Source organism: Scomber japonicus, chromosome 1 (assembly GCF_027409825.1).
Source record: "Scomber japonicus isolate fScoJap1 chromosome 1, fScoJap1.pri, whole genome shotgun sequence".
NCBI lineage: Eukaryota > Metazoa > Chordata > Actinopteri > Scombriformes > Scombridae > Scomber > Scomber japonicus.
The window spans coordinates 43178254-43200753 of record NC_070578.1 but is presented as its reverse complement, the minus strand read 5'-3'; the positions used below and the strand labels follow the sequence as shown (position 1 = coordinate 43200753).

Below are 22500 nucleotides of genomic sequence, written 5' to 3'. Positions count from 1 at the left end.
TAGCAGGTACCCGGGCTGGGCTAGCAGCTAGCCCATACAAGCGTTCTCACCAACGTACACTCCCTGGAAAATAAAATGGACCACATCCTGCTTCTGAGATCTACTCAGCGTGCCGTGAGAGAGCGTTGTGTTCTTATATTCACTGAAACATGGCTCAACGACAACATCCTGGACTCCGCCATTGAACTTGACCAGCTAACATGTCACAGAGCGGACGGAGCCGGGTCGAGGTCTGTCTGAACATCAGTGATGCTACGGTGGTCTGCAGACGTTGTTCACCCCTGGCAGAGTATATGATAGATTTCTCTTCCTGGCTGGGGATTTCAATCACGCAGACCTTAAAGTCCTAAAGTCAGAATAAATATGTGTTCTGAGTTTGACATACCACAAAAAAGTGTGTTGTTAACCACCCTGCCAAATTTAAATGATTAAAATATTCACCAAACTCCTTGTACAATAGATAAATTGACTAATAAATCCCATCTACACGGCAGTACTGGAATTTACTCTGTTCCAATATTTTAAAGTTGGGCTCTCTTCCACTTCCAGTCCTTAAAGGCCATCTCGGTTCCTGTCCTCACATGCTCGCTTCAGAAGGCAGTCGAGTACCACAACAGTCACTTGATGGGCAGATCTCGTTCTCATTACGTTGGAAGCTTTCAGAAGTGATGTGCCAGCTGCTTCTGACTTCAGTAGACCAACTTCCTTCAAGGCTTCAGGACATCCAGACCCAAGCAGGAGATCTCCCATGGTGCTCCACAAAGCCATTTCAATGTGGAGCCCACCTAGCGTCACCACAAAGATGTCAGGGAAGGTCCACTGCATTTCTTTGTGAGGGTGGAGAGTGGTTGGTCCACCGCTAGCAGAGGACTTGATGGGGGTTGAGGTGCTCTGTTGTCCTGTTAACCAGTCCCATCCCATGCCTAATCATTTCTGGGGTGGCTGCTTTCTCATGGAAGAGTGGCATGAGGGCTTCAATGCTTTTCTCTGGTTGTCCAGCAGCATCTGACTAGTGCGCATGCGTGACCAAGTCTATCGAGCTCAAGCACGGTACACTTATGCTCACACCAGCCAAAGGATCCGGACTTTGCTTGGGCGCGGTACGATAGTGTGAGTGAAACCTCACACACACATCTGAACCTTCATCCTCACAGTCCAGTATTCATTCAAGTCATGGAACTGAAAACACAGACAGAACCACCTCTATAATAAACTCATCACTGTCCACACACACACACACACACACACACACACACACACACACACACACACTAGTGATGCGTGGGTCGAGGTCCATCCCGCCCCGCCGCTATTAAACACATGTTAATTATGTCATTGAATGAGGTTTGATAAAGGAGCTTGAGCCCTTCGAGTGGAAACTGGTAACAACAAATTCAAATCTTTATAAAATAAATAAATAAATAAATCAGAAAGAAACTAAACCAGAGCGTCCACCTTCAGGCTACACCTGTTTCCTAAAGGTCTGTTATAGCACATAATAGGCCACTGAATTATAAACTGGCTATTTTCATGAAGGTATTGGTATTTATTTATTTTGATTTACATGATTCTGCCGTGGGAAACAGTTGATAAACCATTGTATTAATACACTGTTATAAGACTGGGCCCATAGAGTAATTATTATTAGGCCTGTTATTAAAGTCACTGGTGCTACCGACCTCGATCCGTGGCCTCTGGCTCCCCGCTGAGGATGTAAGCTCTGGCCTGGTCGTGAACAGCATTTCTCTCCTCCGCTGGAAACATCTTGAGGGATTTGAAACGTGGACAAAGAAACGTCCCAAGCGTCCCAAGTCCCAAGCGGGTCATTAAGGATTAAATACGTCCAATACTTCTTAACAACACTGTTGGGTAAATCCACCTGTGACCTGACGCCAAGCAGCGGCCACAAACCAGGAAGCGGTGAAGATGGAAGAAGAAGTGAGGGAAAGATTACGGTCGGGAGAATACAGAGTTAAAAGAAAAGAAGGCCAAGCTGCAGACGACAGCAGCATCGGCTACGTGAAGTCCTGTGATAAGCTTTACGAGACGGGTACGTCCAGCATGACCAGACATGTTGGTGGGTCTAAGAAGAAGGACGTGTCTCAGAGTCGTAGAACCACCTCCCTAAAAACAAAAGTCCGACACAAGTCAAATCTGAGGTCACAACGCCTGTGTTGAACTGTGCTGTCATGATCTGCGGCCCTTTGACGTTGTTTCTGGGTTCTGGTCTGTAGCCCAGTCACTTCTTAACGAAGGAGCCCGTTACGGATGTGTGGACGCCAGCAGTGTAACCGTCTGCCACAGAGCCAAAGAGGTGGGAGACGCCGATGGACAATTTCTCATTAAGAGCTGCTCGGATATAAACCATGTACTCCGGGTCACCATACTGTGGCTCGCAGTGTCTCTTTAGTTTATAAAACCAAAGCACCGTCCAGCTGGATGCATCCCGTCTGTCGAGCTGATCTTTCTCTTCAGGGCTCGTTGGATTTCACCGTACTGTTTGCTGACCGACTGTGATTCACATTCCTGTATCACAGCGTGCGGGAGGCGTACAGTGGTACTGGACTTCTTGAGGTAAGTCACGAGGCTTTTGCATTTGTCCCTTACGTGACTCACATCATGTATGCTGGTGTGTGTTCTCTTTGACATCAAATGTGTTTGAGGACGATGTTGATGACCTGGGCTTCCACCTGTAGCTGTGGAGGGCAGCTTGGATGTTTGCTGCCTGCTCACTCACCAACATGACTTTACGTAAACGATCAGTCATGCAGCTCCTTGATCACCTGCTCATGAAGGTTGTAAACGGTCTTTTTAAGAGTCAAATTCAGCTGTCGTTATGACTCTTCCAGTCTTCACTGATGAAGGGACCGGTTTGTTGTAATCGTCCGTCCACATGTCCAGCCCAGAGCTTTATTCATCTCTTTTGCGAGGATTTCTTTTTTCTGTGTCCGTCTCTTTGGCTCTGTGGCAGACGGTTACACTGCTGGCGTCCACACATCCGTAACGTGCTCCTACGTTAAGAAGTGACAGACCAGAACCAGAACCCAGAAACAATGTCAAAGGGCCGCAGATCATGACAGCACAGTTCAACACAGGCGTCGTGACCTCAGACCACCAACATGTCTGGTCATGCTGGACGTACCCGTCTCGTAAAGCTGATCACAGGACTTCACGTAGCCGATGCTGCTGTCGTCTGCAGCTTGGCCTTCTTTTCTTTTAACTCTGTATTCTACCGACCGTAATCTTTCCCTCACTTCTTCTTCCATCTTCACCGCTTCCTGGTTTGTGGCCGCTGCTTGGCGTCAGGTCACAGGTGGATTTACCCAACAGTGTTGTTAAGAAGTATTGGACGTATTTAATCCTTAATGACCCGCCCCGCCAGTAAAGTGAACATTTCTTGACCCGACCAAACCTGACCCGCACATCACTAACACACATTGTGTTGTCAGCTGGTCTCGTTCTCACAAAGGAAATTATTTATTTCGTTATTAAATTAAAAAAAACAGCTATGAAGATGAACTGTATGTGCTTCCACGTCATTAACCAACATTTTATCAGGTACGGATCAGGACACAATGAAGGAACCGAGGGGCTCAGAGTCAGTTTATTCCAGGCGGGGGTCAAAACCAGGTAGGCAATACAACAGGCAGAGGTACAATGATCGGCAGGTAAACTCTAAGGTCAGGGAATCAAAAACTGGTCACAGGAAGATACTCAAGGAAATAAAACGCTGGACCTCAAAGGACAAGACGATCTGGCTCAGGAGGGGGAAGACAATTAGACACAGGTGAGACACATTAGGGCGGGGAGAGCAATCACACAGGCGGGAAACTTGACAGGAAGACAGGGGTAAGACGGGGACTTCAAAATAAAACAGGAAGTGGCACAACAACGGACCCTGACACACTGAGAACATTGATGTTTGTCTTTAATCAGTGGAAACAGGACGATGATGTTTAGAGAACAAAGGAGATCAGAGTCTGTTTAAAGGATCAATAACTCTGATTCAATCCTGTTTAACTTTATTTAACATTGATTGAATTTCAGCATAATTTAAATTTAACAGTATTTAACTTTGTTTAATGTTAACTTAACGCTATTTTGCTGTATTTCATATTATTGAACGTTAACTTTAAGAATTGAACTTAAATCTCTTAAAACATACAAAGTTTATTTTTGTTTATTTGAAGTCTGAACAGGAAAAAAAAACATTACATGTGAGAAAATAAATGATTCATACTAATAGCAAATAATAATATTTGAGACTAAAAAAAAGTTTTGAAAGTATTTAGGAACGTGGCCCCGCCCATGACCGTACCGTACTCGTCCTCTTCCTCTTATCCTGGTCGGGTCGGGGGGGCAGCAGCCTAAGCAGGAAGCCCAGACTTCCCTCTCCCCAGCCACTTCGTCCAGCTCTTCCCGGGGGATCCCGAGGCGTTCCCAGGCCAGCCGAGAGACATAGTCTCTCCAGCGTGTCCCGGGTCTCCTACCGGTGGGACGGGCCCTGAACACCTCACCAGGGAGGCGTCCGGGAGGCATCCTGACTAGATGCCCGAGCCTCCTCATCTGGCTCCTCTCAACGCGGAGGAGCAGCGGGTCTACTCCGAGCTCCCTCCGGATAACTGAGCTTCTCACCCTATCTCTAAGGGAGAGCCCAGCCAGCCTACGGAGGAAGCTCATTTCAGACGCTTGTACCCGCCATCTTGTTCTTTGGGTCACGACCCAAAGCTCATGACCAGAGGTGAGGGTAGGAACCCAAAGCTCATGACCAGAGGTGAGGGTAGGAACCCAAAGCTCATGACCAGAGGTGAGGGTAGGAACCCAAAGCTCATGACCAGAGGTGAGGGTAGGAACCCAAAGCTCATGACCAGAGGTGAGGGTAGGAACCTTTCGGCTCAGCTCTCTCTTCACCACGACGGATCTGTGCAGAGTCCACATTACTGCAGACGCCGCAGACGTCCCTCTCTGTTTCCTGTCGTCATCTCTATTTCCTGTCGTTCCTCTCTGTTTCCTGTCGTTCCTTTCTGTTTCCTGTCGTCATCTCTATTTCCTGTCGTTCCTCTCTGTTTCCTGTCGTTCCTCTCTGTTTCCTGTCGTCCCTCTCTGTTTCCTGTCGTTCCTTTCTGTTTCCTGTCGTCCTCTCTGTTTCCTGTCGTCCTCTCTGTTTCCTGTCGTTCCTTTCTGTTTCCTGTCGTCCCTCTCTGTTTCCTGTCGTCCTCTCTGTTTCCTGTCGTCCTCTCTGTTTCCTGTCGTCCTCTCTGTTTCCTGTCGTTCCTTTCTGTTTCCTGTCGTCCTCTCTGTTTCCTGTCGTCCCTCTCTGTTTCCTGTCGTTCCTCTCTGTTTCCTGTCGTCCCTCTCTGTTTCCTGTCGTCCTTCTCTGTTTCCTGTAGTCCCTCTCTGTTTCCTGTCGTCCCTCTCTGTTTCCTGTCGTCCTTTCTGTTTCCTGTCGTCCCTCTCTGTTTCCTGTCTTTCTCTCTGTTTCCTGTCTTTCTCTCTGTTTCCTGTCTTTCTCTCTGTTTCCTGTCGTCCTCTCTGTTTCCTGTCGTTCCTCTCTGTTTCCTGTCGTCCCTCTCTGTTTCCTGTCGTCCTTTCTGTTTCCTGTCGTCCCTCTCTGTTTCCTGTCGTCCCTCTCTGTTTCCTGTCTTTCTCTCTGTTTCCTGTCTTTCTCTCTGTTTCCTGTCTTTCTCTCTGTTTCCTGTCGTCCCTCTCTGTTTCCTGTCGTCATCTCTATTTCCTGTCGTTCCTCTCTGTTTCCTGTCGTCCTCTCTGTTTCCTGTCGTTCCTCTCTGTTTCCTGTCGTCCCTCTCTGTTTCCTGTCGTTCCTTTCTGTTTCCTGTCGTCCTCTCTGTTTCCTGTCGTCCTCTCTGTTTCCTGTCGTTCCTTTCTGTTTCCTGTCGTCCCTCTCTGTTTCCTGTCGTCCTCTCTGTTTCCTGTCGTCCTCTCTGTTTCCTGTCGTCCTCTCTGTTTCCTGTCGTTCCTTTCTGTTTCCTGTCGTCCTCTCTGTTTCCTGTCGTCCCTCTCTGTTTCCTGTCGTCCCTCTCTGTTTCCTGTCGTCCTTTCTGTTTCCTGTCGTCCCTCTCTGTTTCCTGTCTTTCTCTCTGTTTCCTGTCGTCCTCTCTGTTTCCTGTCGTCCCTCTCTGTTTCCTGTCGTCCTCTCGGTTTCCTGTCGTCCTCTCTGTTTCCTGTCGTCCTCTCTGTTTCCTGTCGTCCCTTTCTGTTTCTTGTCGTCCTCTCTGTTTCCTGTTGTCCTCTCTGTTTCCTGTCGTTCCTCTCTGTTTCCTGTCGTCCTTCTCTGTTTCCTGTCTGTTTCCTGTCGTTCCTCTCTGTTTCCTGTCTTCCCTCTCTGTTTCCTGTCGTCCTCTCTGTTTCCTGTCGTCCTTCTCTGTTTCCTGTCGTCCTCTCTGTTTCCTGTCGTCCTTCTCTGTTTCCTGTCTGTTTCCTGTCATCCTTCTCTGTTTCTTTTCATCCTCTCTGTTTCCTCCTGTCGTCCTGTCTGTTTCCTGTCTTCCTCTCTGTTTCCTGTCATCCTCTCTGTTTCCTCCTGTCGTCTCTGTTTCCTGTCGTCCCTCTCTGTTTCCTGTCGTCCTTTCTGTTTCCTGTCGTCCCTCTCTGTTTCCTGTCGTCTCTCTCTGTTTCCTGTCTTTCTCTGTTTCCTGTCTTCCTCTCTGTTTCCTGTCATCCTCTCTGTTTCCTCCTGTCGTCTCTGTTTCCTGTCGTCCCTCTCTGTTTCCTGTCGTCCTTTCTGTTTCCTGTCGTCCCTCTCTGTTTCCTGTCGTCCTCTCTGTTTCCTGTCATCCTCTCTGTTTCCTGTCGTCCTTCTCTGTTTCCTGTCGTCCCTCTCTGTTTCCTGTCTTTCTCTCTGTTTCCTGTCGTCCCTCTCTGTTTCCTGTCGTCCTCTCTGTTTCCTGTCTTCCTCTCTGTTTCCTGTCCTCTCTGTTTCCTGTCGTCCCTCTCTGTTTCCTGTCGTCCTTTCTGTTTCCTGTCGTCCCTCTCTGTTTCCTGTCGTCTCTCTCTGTTTCCTGTCTTTCTCTGTTTCCTGTCGTCCCTCTCTGTTTCCTCCTATCGTCCTCTGTTTCCTTTCCTCCTCTCTGTTTCCTGTCGTCCTTCTCTGTTTCCTGTCGTCCCTCTCTGTTTCCTGTCGTCCTCTCTGTTTCCTGTCGTCCCTCTCTGTTTCCTGTCGTCCCTCTCTGTTTCCTGTCGTCCCTCTCTGTTTCCTGTCTTTCTCTCTGTTTCCTGTCGTCCCTCTCTGTTTCCTGTCGTCCCTCTCTGTTTCCTGTCTTTCTCTCTGTTTCCTGTCGTCCTCTCTGTTTCCTGTCATCCTCTCTGTTTCCTCTCTGTTTCCTGTCGTCCCTCTCTGTTTCCTGTCGTCCTTTCTGTTTCCTGTCGTCCCTCTCTGTTTCCTGTCGTCTCTCTCTGTTTCTTGTCTTTCTCTGTGTTTCCTGTCTTTCTCTCTGTTTCCCGTCGTCCCTCTCTGTTTCCTGTCGTCCTCTCTGTTTCCTATCTTTCTCTCTGTTTCCTGTCGTCCCTCTCTGTTTCCTGTCGTCCTTTCTGTTTCCTGTCGTCCCTCTCTGTTTCCTGTCTTCCTCTCTGTTTCCTGTCGTCCCTCTCGGTTTCCTGTCGTCCCTCTCTGTTTCCTGTCGTCCTCTCTGTTTCCTGTCGTCCCTCTCTGTTTCCTGTCGTCCTCTCTGTTTCCTGTCGTCCCTCTCTGTTTCCTGTCGTCCCTCTCTGTTTCCTGTCGTCCTCTCTGTTTCCTGTCGTCCTCTCTGTTTCCTGTCGTCCTCTCCGTTTCCTGTCGTCCCTCTCCGTTTCCTGTCGTCCCTCTCTGTTTCCTGTCGTCCCTCGCTCTTTCCTGTCTTCCTCTCTGTTTCCTGTCGTCCCTCTCTGTTTCCTGTCGTCCTTTCTGTTTCCCGTCGTCCCTCTCTGTTTCCTGTCGTCCCCCTCTGTTTCCTGTCGTCCTCTCTGTTTCCTGTCGTCCTCTCTGTTTCCTGTCGTCCTCTCTGTTTCTTGTCGTCCTCTCTGTTTCCTGTCGTCCCTCTCTGTTTCCTGTTGTCCCTCTCTGTTTCCTGTCGTCCTCTCTGTTTCCTGTCGTCCTCTCTGTTTCCTGTCTTCCTCTTGGTTTCCTGTCGTCCTCTCTGTTTCCTGTCGTCCCTCTCTGTTTCCTGTCGTCCTTTCTGTTTCCCGTCGTCCCTCTCTGTTTCCTGTCGTCCCCCTCTGTTTCCTGTCGTCCTCTCTGTTTCCTGTCGTCCTCTCTGTTTCCTGTCGTCCTCTCTGTTTCTTGTCGTCCTCTCTGTTTCCTGTCGTCCCTCTCTGTTTCCTGTTGTCCCTCTCTGTTTCCTGTCATCCTCTCTGTTTCCTGTCATCCTCTCTGTTTCCTGTCGTCCTCTCTGTTTCCTGTCCTCTCTGTTTCCTGTCGTCCTCTCTATTTTCTGGCGTTCCTCTCTGTTTCCTGTAGTCCCTCTCTGTTTCCTGTCTGTTTCCTGTCGTTCCTCTGTTTCCTGTCATCCTCTCTGTTTCCTTTCCTCTTCTCTGTTTCCTGTCGTCCTCTCTGTTTCCTGTCTGTTTCCTCCTGTCTTCCTCTCTGTTTCCTGTAGTCCCTCTCTGTTTCCTGTCTGTTTCCTGTCGTCCTCTCTGTTTCCTGTCGTCCCTCTCTGTTTCCCGTCGTCCTCTCTGTTTCCTGTCATCCCTCTCTGTTTCCTTTCATCCTCTCTGTTTCCTGTCGTCCCTCTCTGTTTCCTGTCGTCCTCTCTGTTTCCTGTCGACCCTCTCTGTTTCCTGGCGTCCCTCTCTGTTTCCTGTCGTCCCTCTCTGTTTCTTGTCGTCCTCTCTGTTTCCTGTCGTCCTCTCTGTTTCCTGTCGTCCCTCTCGGTTTCCTGACTTCCTCTCGGTTTCCTGTCGTCCCTCTCTGTTTCCTGTCGTCCCTCTCTGTTTCCTGTCATCCTCTCTGTTTCCTGTCGTTCCTCTCTGTTTCCTGTCGTTCCTCTCTGTTTCCTGTCCTCTCTGTTTCCTGTCGTCCTCTCTGTTTCCTGTCGTTCCTCTCTGTTTCCTGTCCTCTCTGTTTCCTGTCGTCCTCTCTGTTTCCTGTCTTCCCTCTCTGTTTCCTGTCCTTCCTCTCTGTTTCCTGCCGTCCCTCTCTGTTTCCTGTCGTTCCTCTCTGTTTCCTGTAGTCCCTCCCTGTTTCCTGTCCTTCCTCTCTGTTTCCTGCCGTCCTCTCTGTTTCCTGTTGTCCCTCTCTGTTTCCTGTCGTCCTCTCTGTTTCCTGTCGTCCTCTCTGTTTCCTGTCGTTCCTTTCTGTTTCCTGTCTTCCTCTCTGTTTCCTGTCATCCCTCTCTGTTTCCTGTCGTCCTCTCTGTTTCCTGTCGTCCTCTCTGTTTCCTGTCGTTCCTCTCTGTTTCCTGTCGTCCCTCTCTGTTTCCTGTCGTCCCTCTTTGTTTCCTGTCGTCCTCTCTGTTTCCTGTCGTCCTCTCTGTTTCCTGTCGTCCCTCTCTGTTTCCTGTCGTCCCTCTGTTTCCTGTCCTTCCTCTCTGTTCCCTGTCGTCCTTCTCTGTTTCCTGTCGTCCTCTCTGTTTCCTGTCGTCCCTCTCTGTTTCCTGTCGTCCCTCTCTGTTTCCTGTCTGTTTCCTGTCGTCCCTCTCTGTTTCCTGTCTGTTTCCTGTCGTCCCTCTCTGTTTCCTGTCTGTTTCCTGTCGTCCCTCTCTGTTTCCTGTCTGTTTCTTGTCGTCCTCTCTGTTTCCTGTCTGTTTCCTGTCGTCCCTCTCTGTTTCCTGTCGTTCCTCTCTGTTTCCTGTCGTCCCTCTCTGTTTCCTGTCGTTCCTCTCTGTTTCCTGTAGTCCCTCTCTGTTTCCTCTCTGTTTCCTGTCTTCCTCTTGGTTTCCTGTCGTCCCTCTCTGTTTCCTGTCGTCCTCTGTGTTTCCTGTCGTCCTCTCTTTTTCCTGTCGTCCCTCTCTGTTTCCTGTCGTCCCTCTTTGTTTCCTGTCGTCCTCTCTGTTTCCTGTTGTCCCTCTCTGTTTCCTGTCTGTTTCCTGTCTGTTTCCTGTCTTCTTCTCTGTTTCCTGTCTGTTTCCTCCTGTCGTCCTCTGTGTTTCCTGTCGTCCTTTCTGTTTCCTGTCGTCCCTCTCTGTTTCCTTTTGTCCCTCTCTGTTTCCTGTCGTCCCTCTCTGTTTCCTGTCGTCCTTTCTGTTTCCTGTTGTCCCTCTCTGTTTCCTGTCTGTTTCCTGTCGTCCCTCTCTGTTTCCTCTCTGTTTCCTGTCCTCCCTCTCTGTTTCCTGTCTATTTCCTGTCTGTTTCCTGTCGTCCTCTGTTTCCTGTCGTCCTCTCTGTTTCCTGTCTGTTTCCTGTCGTCCTCTCTGTTTCCTGTCTGTTTCCTGTCGTCCCTCTCTGTTTCCTGTCGTCCCTCTCTGTCAGGTATTTTCAAAATAAAGGCAAAAAGCTCAAAATAAATATTTAAAAAAAAGAAATAGTTAAAAGAAAAAGACTTACCAGCTTTTTCCAGAGCTTTCAACCACAGACAGTCAACAGGAGTCAAACGGATAAAATTACGACAACCGTCTCCATGACAACCGAGCAAACTCCATCAGCTCCTGAAGACCATGTGATGCGGATGAAAGCTCTTACAAATGTAATAAAGTCATAAAAACCTTTATTGAAGTTAATTGTTGACTTTGTATGAACAACTCAAGTTCTTCTTACTTCCTCTTCCTCGAATACACTCCATAAATCATCAGAACCACGCGGATCAGTCGCCATGACAACTGTGCAAACTCCCCTGCTGATGAAGACCATGTGATAATGGGAGAAAGCCCTGGGAAGCCCCGTTAGTTGCTGTTACAGTTAATGTTGAACTTTGACCCTTTAGGATGACGCACTAAGTTTTAACTCTTTAATCATCGCTTGAAAAAAAAACCTGGAATCTCCCGTCACACACACACACACACACACACACACACACACACACACACACACACACACACACACACTCATAAAAGCTTTAAGAGTAAACACAAACAACCCTCCAGCTGAGACAACACACGCTGCAGGCTGTGGAGACGTTACAGAAGTCTGAGACACTTTTCATAAGTTAAAAACTCTGATAATCCATACTGATGATTATTCATGAGGCAGGCTGAGTGTGTGTGTGTGTGTGTGTGTGTGTGTGTGTGTGTGTGTGTGTGTGTGTGTGTGTGTGTGTGGGCTGCAGATTAGATGCAGGGCTGCAGCTTGTAGTCCCTCCTCCCCTGCAGCTCAGCTCTATATATACTCAGAGAGATCCGGAGAGAGAGGAGCTGCACCGGCTTCACTCCAGCGACCAGGCAGAGAGTCGGAGAGTCACAGTGTGTTCAGACACAGTCCCAGACTCACACACACACTCACACACACACACACACACACACACACACACACACACAGACCCACACACACTCTCACACACACACATCTGAGTGTGAGCTGCAGCAGGAGGCACACAGGTAACCTCTCCTCTGATGATGGAGGACTTAAATCTCCCCTTTTGGATTTATCTCTGCATTATCACCATGCTGGTCGGCGGGCTCCTGAAGAAGATCCTGGCGTCCCACGTGAGCCCCCCCACCCTGGTGGCGTGGGGGGTGGGGGCCACCGTGCTGGTGGAGCGGCTGTGGTCCTTCTGGCTGCCGGCCGTGCTGCTGCTGGCTCTGCTCGGCCTGGCCTGCTGCCTGTACTCCGCCGCCGGCACGCCGCCCAGCGCTCTGCCTGCTCAGGGCAAAGCGGTGCTCATCACAGGTAAGAACAGGCTCCGCCCCCTTTCTGCTCGCCGCCGCCGCTTAACGCTGTGATCACAAGAATGTTTGCTCTGTGTGTCAAAGCGGTTGAACTGGTGCTTCAGCTGCTGTGACGGCGGACACACAGAGTTCACATTCTTCCTAAAACCAGAGAAACATCTTCGCCAGTTATTTAAAACTCATGTTTATTTTTCTGCTGTTTCCAAAATCTGTGAGGCAGAGTTCAGCGTGTGAGAAGCTGCAGCTGTGTGTGTGTGTGTGTGTGTGTGTGTGTGTGTGTGTGTGTGTGTGTGTGTGTGTGTGTGTGTGTGTGTGTGTGTGTGTGTGAGCTTTGAGGAGAGACTCGAGGGAAATCAGGACGGAGAGGTCAAAAAGGAAAAGTGTCGTAATCTTTTGTTGTGTGAGTGAAAATGATCTCAGAGAAAAGATCAGATCAGGAAGAGTGTGTGTGTGTGTGTGTGTGTGTGTGTGTGTGTGTGTGTGTGTGTGTGTGTGTGTGTGTGTGTGTGTGTGTGTGTGTGTGTGTGTGTGTGTGTGTGTGTGTGTGTGTGTGTGCATATCTGTGTGTGCGTGTGTGTGTGTGTGTGTGTGTGTGTGTGGGTTATTCTGTGTGTGTGCGTGTGTGTGTGTGTGCATATCTCTGTGTGTGTGTGTGTGTGTGTGTGTGTGGGTTATTCTCTGTGTGTGTGTGTGTATGTGTGTGCATATCTCTGTGTGTGTGTGTGTGTGTGTGTTACCCTTCATGAACAATAGCAGCCTGCAGGGAGGGGCTGTTGGGGGCCGGGGGGGGGGGGGGTGAGGGGGGGGTGAGAGGAGGGGGGGCTGAGGGGGGGGGGGATTCCCCTTCACAGCAGCGTTGTGTTCACAGGTTACTGTTATCAGATCAGTTTATGGATCTGAGTGTGTGTGTGTGTGTGTGTGTGAGTGTGTGTGTGTGTGTGTGTGTGTGTGTGTGTGTGTGTGTGTGTGTGAGAGTGTGTGTGTGTGTGTCTATGTGTGTGTGTGTGTCTCTATGTGTGTGTATTAGTGTGAATTAGTGTGTGTGTGTGTATTAGTGTGTGTGTGTCTCTATGTGTGTGTGTATTATTTGGGTGTGTGTCTATGTGTGTATTAGTGTGTATCAATGTGTATTAGTGTGTGTTAGTGTGTGTGTGTATTAGTGTGTGTTAGTGTGTGTGTGTATTAGTGTGTGTTAGTGTGTGTATTAGTGTGTATTAGTGTGTGTGTGTGTGTGTGTGTATTAGTGTGTGTGTGTGTGTGTGTGTGTGTGTGTGTGTGTGTATTAGTTAGTATGTGTGTGTGTATTAGTGTGTGTGTGTGTGTGTGTGTGTGTGTATCTTGGCTGCGTGTGTGTTAATCGTACTAACTGAGTCCAGCTGGCTCTCGCTCTCTTTGTGTCGTAGTTAACGAGATAATCAGATCTGCAGGTTTAATATCAGCACCGGAAACTTTCCCAACAAGGAAACTTTCCCAACAGGAAACTTTCCCTCAACATTAACACTCGCACCGGAAACTTTCCCAAACCAACCCACAGGAAACTTTCCCAACAGGAAACTTTCCCAACAGGAAACTTTCCCCACAGGAAACTTTCCCCACAGGAAACTTTCCCAACAGGAAACTTTCCCAACAGGAAACTTTCCCAACAGGAAACTTTCCCAAACCGACCCACAGGAAACTTTCCCAAACACAGGAAACTTTCCCAAACCAACCCACAGGAAACTTTCCCAAACCGACCCACAGGAAACTTTCCCAAACACAGGAAACTTTCCCACACCGACCCACAGGAAACTTTCCCACTCCGACCCACAGGAAACTTTCCCACACCGACCCACAGGAAACTTTCCCACACCGACCCACAGGAAACTTTCCCACACCGACCCACAGGAAACTTTCCCACACCGACCCACAGGAAACTTTCCCACACCGACCCACAGGAAACTTTCCCACTCCGACCCACAGGAAACTTTCCCACACCGACCCACAGGAAACTTTCCCAAACCGACCCACAGGAAACTTTCCCAAACCGACCCACAGGAAACTTTCCCAAACCGACCCACAGGAAACTTTCCCACACCGACCCACAGGAAACTTTCCCAAACCGACCCACAGGAAACTTTCCCAAACCGACCCACAGGAAACTTTCCCACACCGACCCACAGGAAACTTTCCCACACCGACCCACAGGAAACTTTCCCACACCGACCCACAGGAAACTTTCCCACACCGACCCACAGGAAACTTTCCCACTCCGACCCACAGGAAACTTTCCCACACCGACCCACAGGAAACTTTCCCAAACCGACCCACAGGAAACTTTCCCACACCGACCCACAGGAAACTTTCCCACACCGACCCACAGGAAACTTTCCCAAACCGACCCACAGGAAACTTTCCCAAACGGACCCACAGGAAACTTTCCCAAACCGACCCACAGGAAACTTTCCCACACCGACCCACGGGAAACTTTCCCACACCGACCCACAGGAAACTTTCCCAAACACAGGAAACTTTCCCAAACACAGGAAACTTTCCCAAACACAGGAAACTTTCCCACACCGACCCACAGGAAACTTTCCCACACCGACCCACGGGAAACTTTCCCACACCGACCCACAGGAAACTTTCCCACACCGACCCACAGGAAACTTTCCCACACCGACCCACAGGAAACTTTCCCACACCGACCCACAGGAAACTTTCCCTCAACATTAACACTCGCACCGGAAACTTTCCCAACAGGAAACTTTCCCAAACACAGGAAACTTTCCCAAACACAGGAAACTTTCCCAAACACACCCACAGGAAACTTTCCCACACCGACCCACAGGAAACTTTCCCAGCAGGAAACTTTCCCACACCGACCCACAGGAAACTTTCCCACACCGACCCACAGGAAACTTTCCCACCCACAGGAAACTTTCCCACACCGACCCACGGGAAACTTTCCCACACCGACCCACAGGAAACTTTCCCAAACACAGGAAACTTTCCCAAACACAGGAAACTTTCCCACACCGACCCACAGGAAACTTTCCCACACCGACCCACGGGAAACTTTCCCACACCGACCCACAGGAAACTTTCCCAAACACAGGAAACTTTCCCAAACACAGGAAACTTTCCCACACCGACCCACAGGAAACTTTCCCACACCGACCCACGGGAAACTTTCCCACACCGACCCACAGGAAACTTTCCCACACCGACCCACAGGAAACTTTCCCACACCGACCCACAGGAAACTTTCCCACACCGACCCACAGGAAACTTTCCCACACCGACCCACAGGAAACTTTCCCTCAACATTAACACTCGCACCGGAAACTTTCCCAACAGGAAACTTTCCCAAACACAGGAAACTTTCCCAAACACAGGAAACTTTCCCAAACACACCCACAGGAAACTTTCCCACACCGACCCACAGGAAACTTTCCCACACCGACCCACAGGAAACTTTCCCTCAACATTAACACTCGCACCGGAAACTTTCCCAACAGGAAACTTTCCCAAACACAGGAAACTTTCCCAAACACAGGAAACTTTCCCAAACACACCCACAGGAAACTTTCCCACACCGACCCACAGGAAACTTTCCCAGCAGGAGGAGTAATGTGGGTCTGAGTGTGACTCAGGACTCAAAGTCTCCACTGATCGACTGAATGCTGTGTGACCTCTGACCTCTGACCTCTGACCTCTGACCTCTGTCAGCTGTGACTCGACTGAAACTCGACTCGACTCGTTTCACCTCATGACTCGAGTCAGTCGGCAGACTTCAGCAGCTCGCTTGTTGAAGAGCGAGTCGTGGTCGTCGCGGTTGTGTTTCAGTCTGAGCGTGTTTCGTCCACCGCTCGGTGTCTTCTGCCCCCTGGTGGCCCGACAGGAAGTCACATCTTTACTGCTGCTTGTGTTTCTGCCCCCTGGTGGCCCGACAGGAAGTCACATCTTTACTGCTGCTTGTGGTTCTGCCCCCTGGTGGCCCGACAGGAAGTCACATCTTTACTGCTGCTTGTGTTTCTGCCCCCTGGTGGCCCGACAGGAAGTCACATCTTTACCGCTGCTTGTGTTTCTGCCCCCTGGTGGCCCGACAGGAAGTCACATCTTTACTGCTGCTTGTGTTTCTGATTCTGAAGGATTTTATTGTTTAGTGAATGTTGGAAATTAATGTTTTTACTTTAATATCCATAAATAAATCTAGTAACTAATATTCAAACCCCCAAAAAATGAAGCTGGAACATAAAGAAGAAGAACTCAGACTTTGAACCTTCAGACGTGACAGTTGATTTCTTCATTTCAGGACATGAACAAACATCTGTCCGTCACTTCCTGTCTGTCGGGTGAGGGTTAAACCTGTTTACTGTTTCTGTCCAGCAGCAGTCAGCGTGTCTCTAACAGCTTGTGTGCAAACATTTCCAGACTTAGACTTTGAACAAAGGTGTGGTCAGCGTCTCAGCGCCTGCCTCCCACACAGGAAGGAGTGTTGTTTGATCAGGAGGACACAAATGTAGGTTACACAAATATCACTCAACTGTTCACACAGAGCTGGCACCGCGTGGGTTAAACTCTCTATATTTAACTGTCCTCAGGTCCTCGTGTCCTTGTGTCCTTGTGTCCTCGTGTCCTCGTGTCCTCAAGTCCTCGTGTCCTCGTGTCCTCATGTCCTCAGGTCCTCAGGTCCTCAGGTCCTCATGTCCTCAGGTCCTCATGTCCTCATGTCCTCAGGTCCTCAGGTCCTCGTGTCCTCGTGTCCTCAGGTCCTCATGTCCTCACGTCCTTGTGTCCTCATGTCCTCGTGTCCTCATATCCTTGTGTCCTCATGTCCTCATGTCCTCACGTCCTTGTGTCCTCATGTCCTCGTGTCCTCATATCCTTGTGTCCTCATGTCCTCGTGTCCTCGTGTCCTCATGTCCTCATGTCCTCATGTCCTCATGTCCTTGTGTCCTCGTGTCCTCATGTCCTTGTGTCCTCATGTCCTCATGTCCTCATGGCTGCTCTGACTCTATACTGTTAAACATGTGATTCCTCATCATGTGATCAAACATCAAGTCTGTTAAAAGATGTTTATAGTAAAACAGCTGATTTATATACTTCAGTTAAAGGTCTGTGTGTGTGTGTGTGTGTGTGTGTGTGTGTGTGTGTGTGTGTGTGTGTGTGTGTGTGTGTGTGTGTGTGTTCATACTGAGCATTAGATCCTTGATAATGTTTACAGGAAGTGATGGAGGAAGGAAGGAAAGAAGGAAGGAAGGAAGGAAGGAAGGAAGGAAGGAAGGAAGAGAAAGAAAGAACAAGAAGTATGAGGAGAGAAGGAAGGAAGGAAGGGAGGAAGGGAGGAAGGGGTAAAGGAAGGGGTGAAGGAAGGGGTGAAGGAAGGAAGCAAGGAAGGAAGGAAGGAAGGAAGGAAGGAGAGTAAACTAATCTTCATCTTCAGTGTTTTTAGTATCAAAGTCTTTTAGTTGCTGTTCTTCCACCACAGAGAAACAGGAAACACTGAGAGGAGGAAGGGAGGAAGGGAGGAAGGAAGGAAAGAAGGAAAGAAGGAAGGAAGGAAGGAAGGGAGGGAAACACTAAGAGGAAGCTCTGGCCTCTTTCTTTAATGTAAAGAGACGTTCCCACATGAGCGCAGGTGTTTCATATCGAGTGTCAGACCCTCACGCCCCCCCACAGACCTGAACTCTGAGGAACCCGGAGAGGACTGTCGACTCCTTGATTTCTGACCCTGAGCGTCCAATCAGATCACAGCGTTCTGCAGACTAATCCGTCTGCACCTCGGCCCGCGAGCTTCAGGAGGTCGTCTGTCGTCACGGCAACGCGGTTTAAAATCAGCGCGGCCCGCACACGACGCCTTTCCATCACAAGCACACCAATAACAACTTTATTTATGAAACTCCTTCACAAGCTGCTCATTGGCTGTGTGGCTTCCCTGGGTGGAGGTGGGGACAGGTCCCCGGGTGGAGGTGAGGACAGGGCCCTGGGTGTAGGTGGGGACAGGTCCCCGGGTGGAGGTGAGGACAGGGCCCTGGGTGTAGGTGGGGACAGGTCCCTGGGTGGAGGTGTGGACAGGTCCCTGGGTGGAGGTGGGGACAGGGCCCTGGGTGGAGGTGGGGACAGGGCCCCGGGTGGAGGTGGGGACAGGGCCCTGGGTGGAGGTGGGGACAGGTCACTGGGTGGAGGTGAGGACAGGTCCCTGGGTGGAGGTGGGACAGGTCCCTGGGTGGAGGTGGGGACAGGGCCCCGGGTGGAGGTGGGGACAGGTCCCGGGGTGGAGGTGAGGACAGGTCCCTGGGTGGAGGTGGGGACAGGTCCCCGGGTGGAGGTGGGGACAGGGCCCTGGGTGGAGGTGAGGACAGGGCCCTGGGTGGAGGTGGGGACAGGTCCCCGGGTGGAGGTGGGGACAGGTCCCCGGGTGGAGGTGGGACAGGTTCCCGGGGTGCAGGTGGGGACAGGGCCCCGGGTGGAGGTGGGGACAGGGCCCCGGGTGGAGGTGAGGACAGGTCCCTGGGTGGAGGTGGGGACAGGTCACTGGGTGGAGGTGGGGACAGGTCACTGGGTGGAGGTGGGGACAGGTCCCTGGGTGGAGGTGGGGATTTAAGGGCTGTCTAAATCAGGGGTGTCAAACTCATTTTCATTAAAGGGCCACATACAGACCAATTTGATCTCATGTGGGCCGGATCATTAAAAAGATGGAAGGAAGGAAGGAAGGAAGGAAGGAAGGAAGGAAGGAAGGAAAAGAGGGTTAAGAAGGAAGAGAAGACCGGAGGGAGGGAAGTAAGGAAGGAAGGAAGGAAGGAAGGAAGGAAGGAAGGAAAAGAGGGTTAAGAAGGAAGAGAAGACCGGAGGGAGGGAAGGAAGTAAGGAAGGAAGGGAGGGAAGAGAAGAGAAGAAAAGAGAAGACAGATGGAAGGAAGGAAGGAAGGAAGGAAGGAAGGAAGGAAGGACAGAAGAAAGGAAGGAAAAGAGGGTTAAGAAGGAAGAGAAGACCGGAGGGAGGGAAGGAAGTAAGGAAGGAAGGGAGGGAAGAGAAGAGAAGAAAAGAGAAGACAGATGGAAGGAAGGAAGGAAGGAAGGAAGGAAGGAAGGAAGGACGGAAGAAAGGAAGGAAAAGAGGGTTAAGAAGGAAGAGAAGACCGGAGGGAGGGAAGGAAGGAAGGAAGGAAGGGAGGGAAGAGAAGAGAAGAAAAGAGAAGACCGGAAGGAAGGAAGGAAGGAAGGAAGGAAAAGAAGACAGGGAGGAAGGTAGGAAGGACAGACGGAAGGAAGGAAGGAAAAGAGGAAGAAGGAAACTGGGCCGGATTGGACCTCTTGGCGGGCCGGTTCTGGCCCACGGGCCGAATGTTTGACACCCCTGGGACTTCCACCGGCCATGTGGACCTGAGCATCACTACCCTGCACACATGACCTTTGACCCTTAAACAGTCAGGATGGAACATTAGATGTAAACCTAACCCTAATATGATGTCACTAGTTATGTCATTTACACCTAAAGTAAAACATTTCCTTCATACTTTTAATATATTTTGTATTTTATGAGTTGTGTCTCCACCAGGATGCTTTGCCCTTATTAAGGTATAAAATGGTGATAATGGTAAAAACACTTAAATGTGTTATTTAACATAGTAAAGTGAAACATGCTGCTCATTAATATCACATTTTTATCATTTCTATCAAAGTATAGACCTACCACAAGCTTCAATTCTACCAATTAAAGGCTCATATACAATTAAACAACCACCTTAACCAATCATGCTCCTTAAAGAGTCTCCTGGTGCACGCTGCCAGGTTAACGGTTAAACCTATCTCACATCCTTCTGCTTTACTTTGATATAAGTTTATTATATTTGTAGTTTAATTTCAAGTTAAAATGATTTACTAATAAATTAATTTGGATTGGTTGTCTCTGGTGTGGACACCAACTGGCCCGGTTTGTGACAAAAGTCAGTTCAACATAAAAGACACGAGACAGGAAGTGATGACAGGAAACAATAAAGAGTCGATAAAAGATTAAAAGACAATAAAAAGAAACGTCAGGTAAAAGCAAGAAGAGGTCATTGAACCCTCCACAGCCTCCACAGCCTCCACAGCCTGCAGCCGTATGGAGACGTATGCAAACAAACCAGCACAGACAGAGTTACGCAACAGTTTGTTCATGTTTCAGTCAGCAGGAAACAAACACAGTTGTTATGTGAGTCTGATTCCAGTCTGGAGGCCGGCCCACCTCGTGGCCCAGCGAGCGTTGGCTCCGCTGCAGGCCAGATTTAAAGGTCCAGCTCTCCATCAACAGCACCGTCTTAATTGGCTCTCCTGAAAGCCGCTAAAGGTCAGTGCTGGGTCGCTCCTGAAATAAGAGCAGAAGATGGAAAAAAGGCCTCAGTAAACCTCTTAGAAAGCTAATTGAAGTGTTGTACAAAGGAGCACATTCTTTGAAGGATGAGGGTTGAAGTCACAGGGCTGGCTGAGCGGGCCGCGCTGCAGGCTGGCGTCCTGCCGCCTCGCTCCAGACCTGCTGCTTCCTGCTGACACCAACACTTTATTACCCACAATGCATCACAGCCTCGCTCCAGACCTGCTGCTTCCTGCTGACACCAACACTTTATTACCCACAATGCATCACAGCCTCGCTCCAGACCTGCTGCTTCCTGCTGACACCAACACTTTATTACCCACAATGCATCACAGCCTCGCTCCAGACCTGCTGCTTCCTGCTGACACCAACACTTTATTACCCACAATGCATCACAGCCTCGCTCCAGACCTGCTGCTTCCTGCTGACACCAACACTTTATTACCCACAATGCATCACAGCTACACAGTAAAGTACCAGTACCTCTAACTGTACTACAGTAAAGTACTAGTACCTCTAACTGTACTACAGTACTAGTACCTCTAACTGTACTACAGTATAGTACTAGTACCTCTAACTGTACTACAGTAAAGTACTAGTACCTCTAACTGTACTACAGTAGAGTACTAGTACCTCTAACTGTACTACAGTAAAGTACTAGTACCTCTAACTGTACTACAGTAGAGTACTAGTACCTCTAACAGTACTACAGTAAAGTACTAGTACCTCTAACTGTACTACAGTAGAGTACTAGTACCTCTAACAGTACTGCAGTAAAGTACTAGTACCTCTAACTGTACTACAGTAAAGTACTAGTACCTCTAACTGTACTACAGTAGAGTACTAGTACCTCTAACAGTACTACAGTAAAGTACTAGTACCTCTAACTGTACTACAGTAGAGTACTAGTACCTCTAACAGTACTACAGTAAAGTACTAGTACCTCTAACTGTACTACAGTAAAGTACTAGTACCTCTAACTGTACTACAGTAGAGTACTAGTACCTCTAACAGTACTACAGTAGAGTACTAGTACCTCTAACTGTACTACAGTAAAGTACTAGTACCTCTAACTGTACTACAGTAGAGTACTAGTACCTCTAACAGTACTACAGTAAAGTACTAGTACCTCTAACTGTACTACAGTAGAGTACTAGTACCTCTAACAGTACTACAGTAAAGTACTAGTACCTCTAACTGTACTACAGCAAAGTACTAGTACCTCTAACTGTACTACAGCAAAGTACTAGTACCTCTAACAGTACTACAGTAAAGTACTAGTACCTCTAACTGTACTGCAGTAAAGTACTAGTACCTCTAACTGTACTACAGTAAAGTACTAGTACCTCTAACAGTACTACAGTAGAGTACTAGTACCTCTAACAGTACTACAGTAAAGTACTAGTACCTCTAACAGTACTACAGTAAAGTACTAGTACCTCTAACTGTACTGCAGTAAAGTACTAGTACCTCTAACAGTACTACAGTAGAGTACTAGTACCTCATGCTGTACTCTGATCTTCAGGCAGCTGATTATGGAGGTAAAGGTGCAGCTCAGGTAAAGAGGTGAGTCAGCAGGAGAACAGGTGAGAGCTGATTGGCTGAGAGCTGACGGGTGTGATGTAGGACGGGAACACAGGAGGGACAAACATGATGAGACCTGAACTTCCTGTCGTCTCGGTTGGTTTGGGTTTCATTCAGTTTCATTTAGTAGAAATGTGTGTTTGTCCCTCAGAGGAGGGTTAGGGTTAGACCTCTGGGTCAGATCTCTGGGTTCTCTCACAGAACCTTATTAAAAATCTGTGGAACTTCCTCAAAGATCACTAGAACCTCAAAGATCACTAGAACCTCAAAGATCACTAGAACCTCAAAGATCACTAGAACCTCAAAGATCACTAGAACCTCAAAGATCACTACAACCTCAAAGATCACTACAACCTCAAAGATCACTAGAACCATCTCAAACCTTCTCTGTATAAAACAAAGAATCCCTAAAATCTCTTGTTGGGTCTTTGGAACTCGCACAGAACATCTTCAAGAACACTTCAAACCTTTTCAGACCCTTAGAACCTCATCTCTGACTCCTATGACATCATCAATAATGATTGATAATCCTAGAATCTAGAGAACCTCTTTGAGGATCCCTAGAACCGTTCCTGTCATCCCTGCTCCAGAACACACAGAACCTCATCACCTCATCAACTTTCAGGGACTTTTTAAGAACCCTTTGAAACTTAATCAAAGATCCTGGAAACATCTCAAGGACTCGTGGAACCGTCTCAGGGACTGTTAGAACCTCTACAAGGAACCCTGCAACTTTCTCAAGAACCTCTAGAATCTCTTGAGGGATCCGTAGAACCTTTCAGAGATGTGTGGAACCTCTGTGATCGCTGACATCAGGCTTCAAACTTT

At 48.9% G+C, this 22500-nt stretch overlaps 1 protein-coding gene across 1 annotated transcript in view; it reads left to right on the top strand.

The window, feature by feature from the left end:
• Positions 1–11434: 11434 nt before the first annotated feature.
• The window catches only part of hsd11b2 (hydroxysteroid (11-beta) dehydrogenase 2), a 25703-nt gene continuing 14637 nt past the window's right edge, over positions 11435–22500 (top strand). The window contains exon 1 of the mRNA XM_053320073.1: positions 11435–11754. Within this exon, the coding sequence (XP_053176048.1) occupies positions 11478–11754 (277 nt within the window). The 5' untranslated portion in view covers positions 11435–11477. The remainder of the gene's footprint in view (positions 11755–22500) is intronic.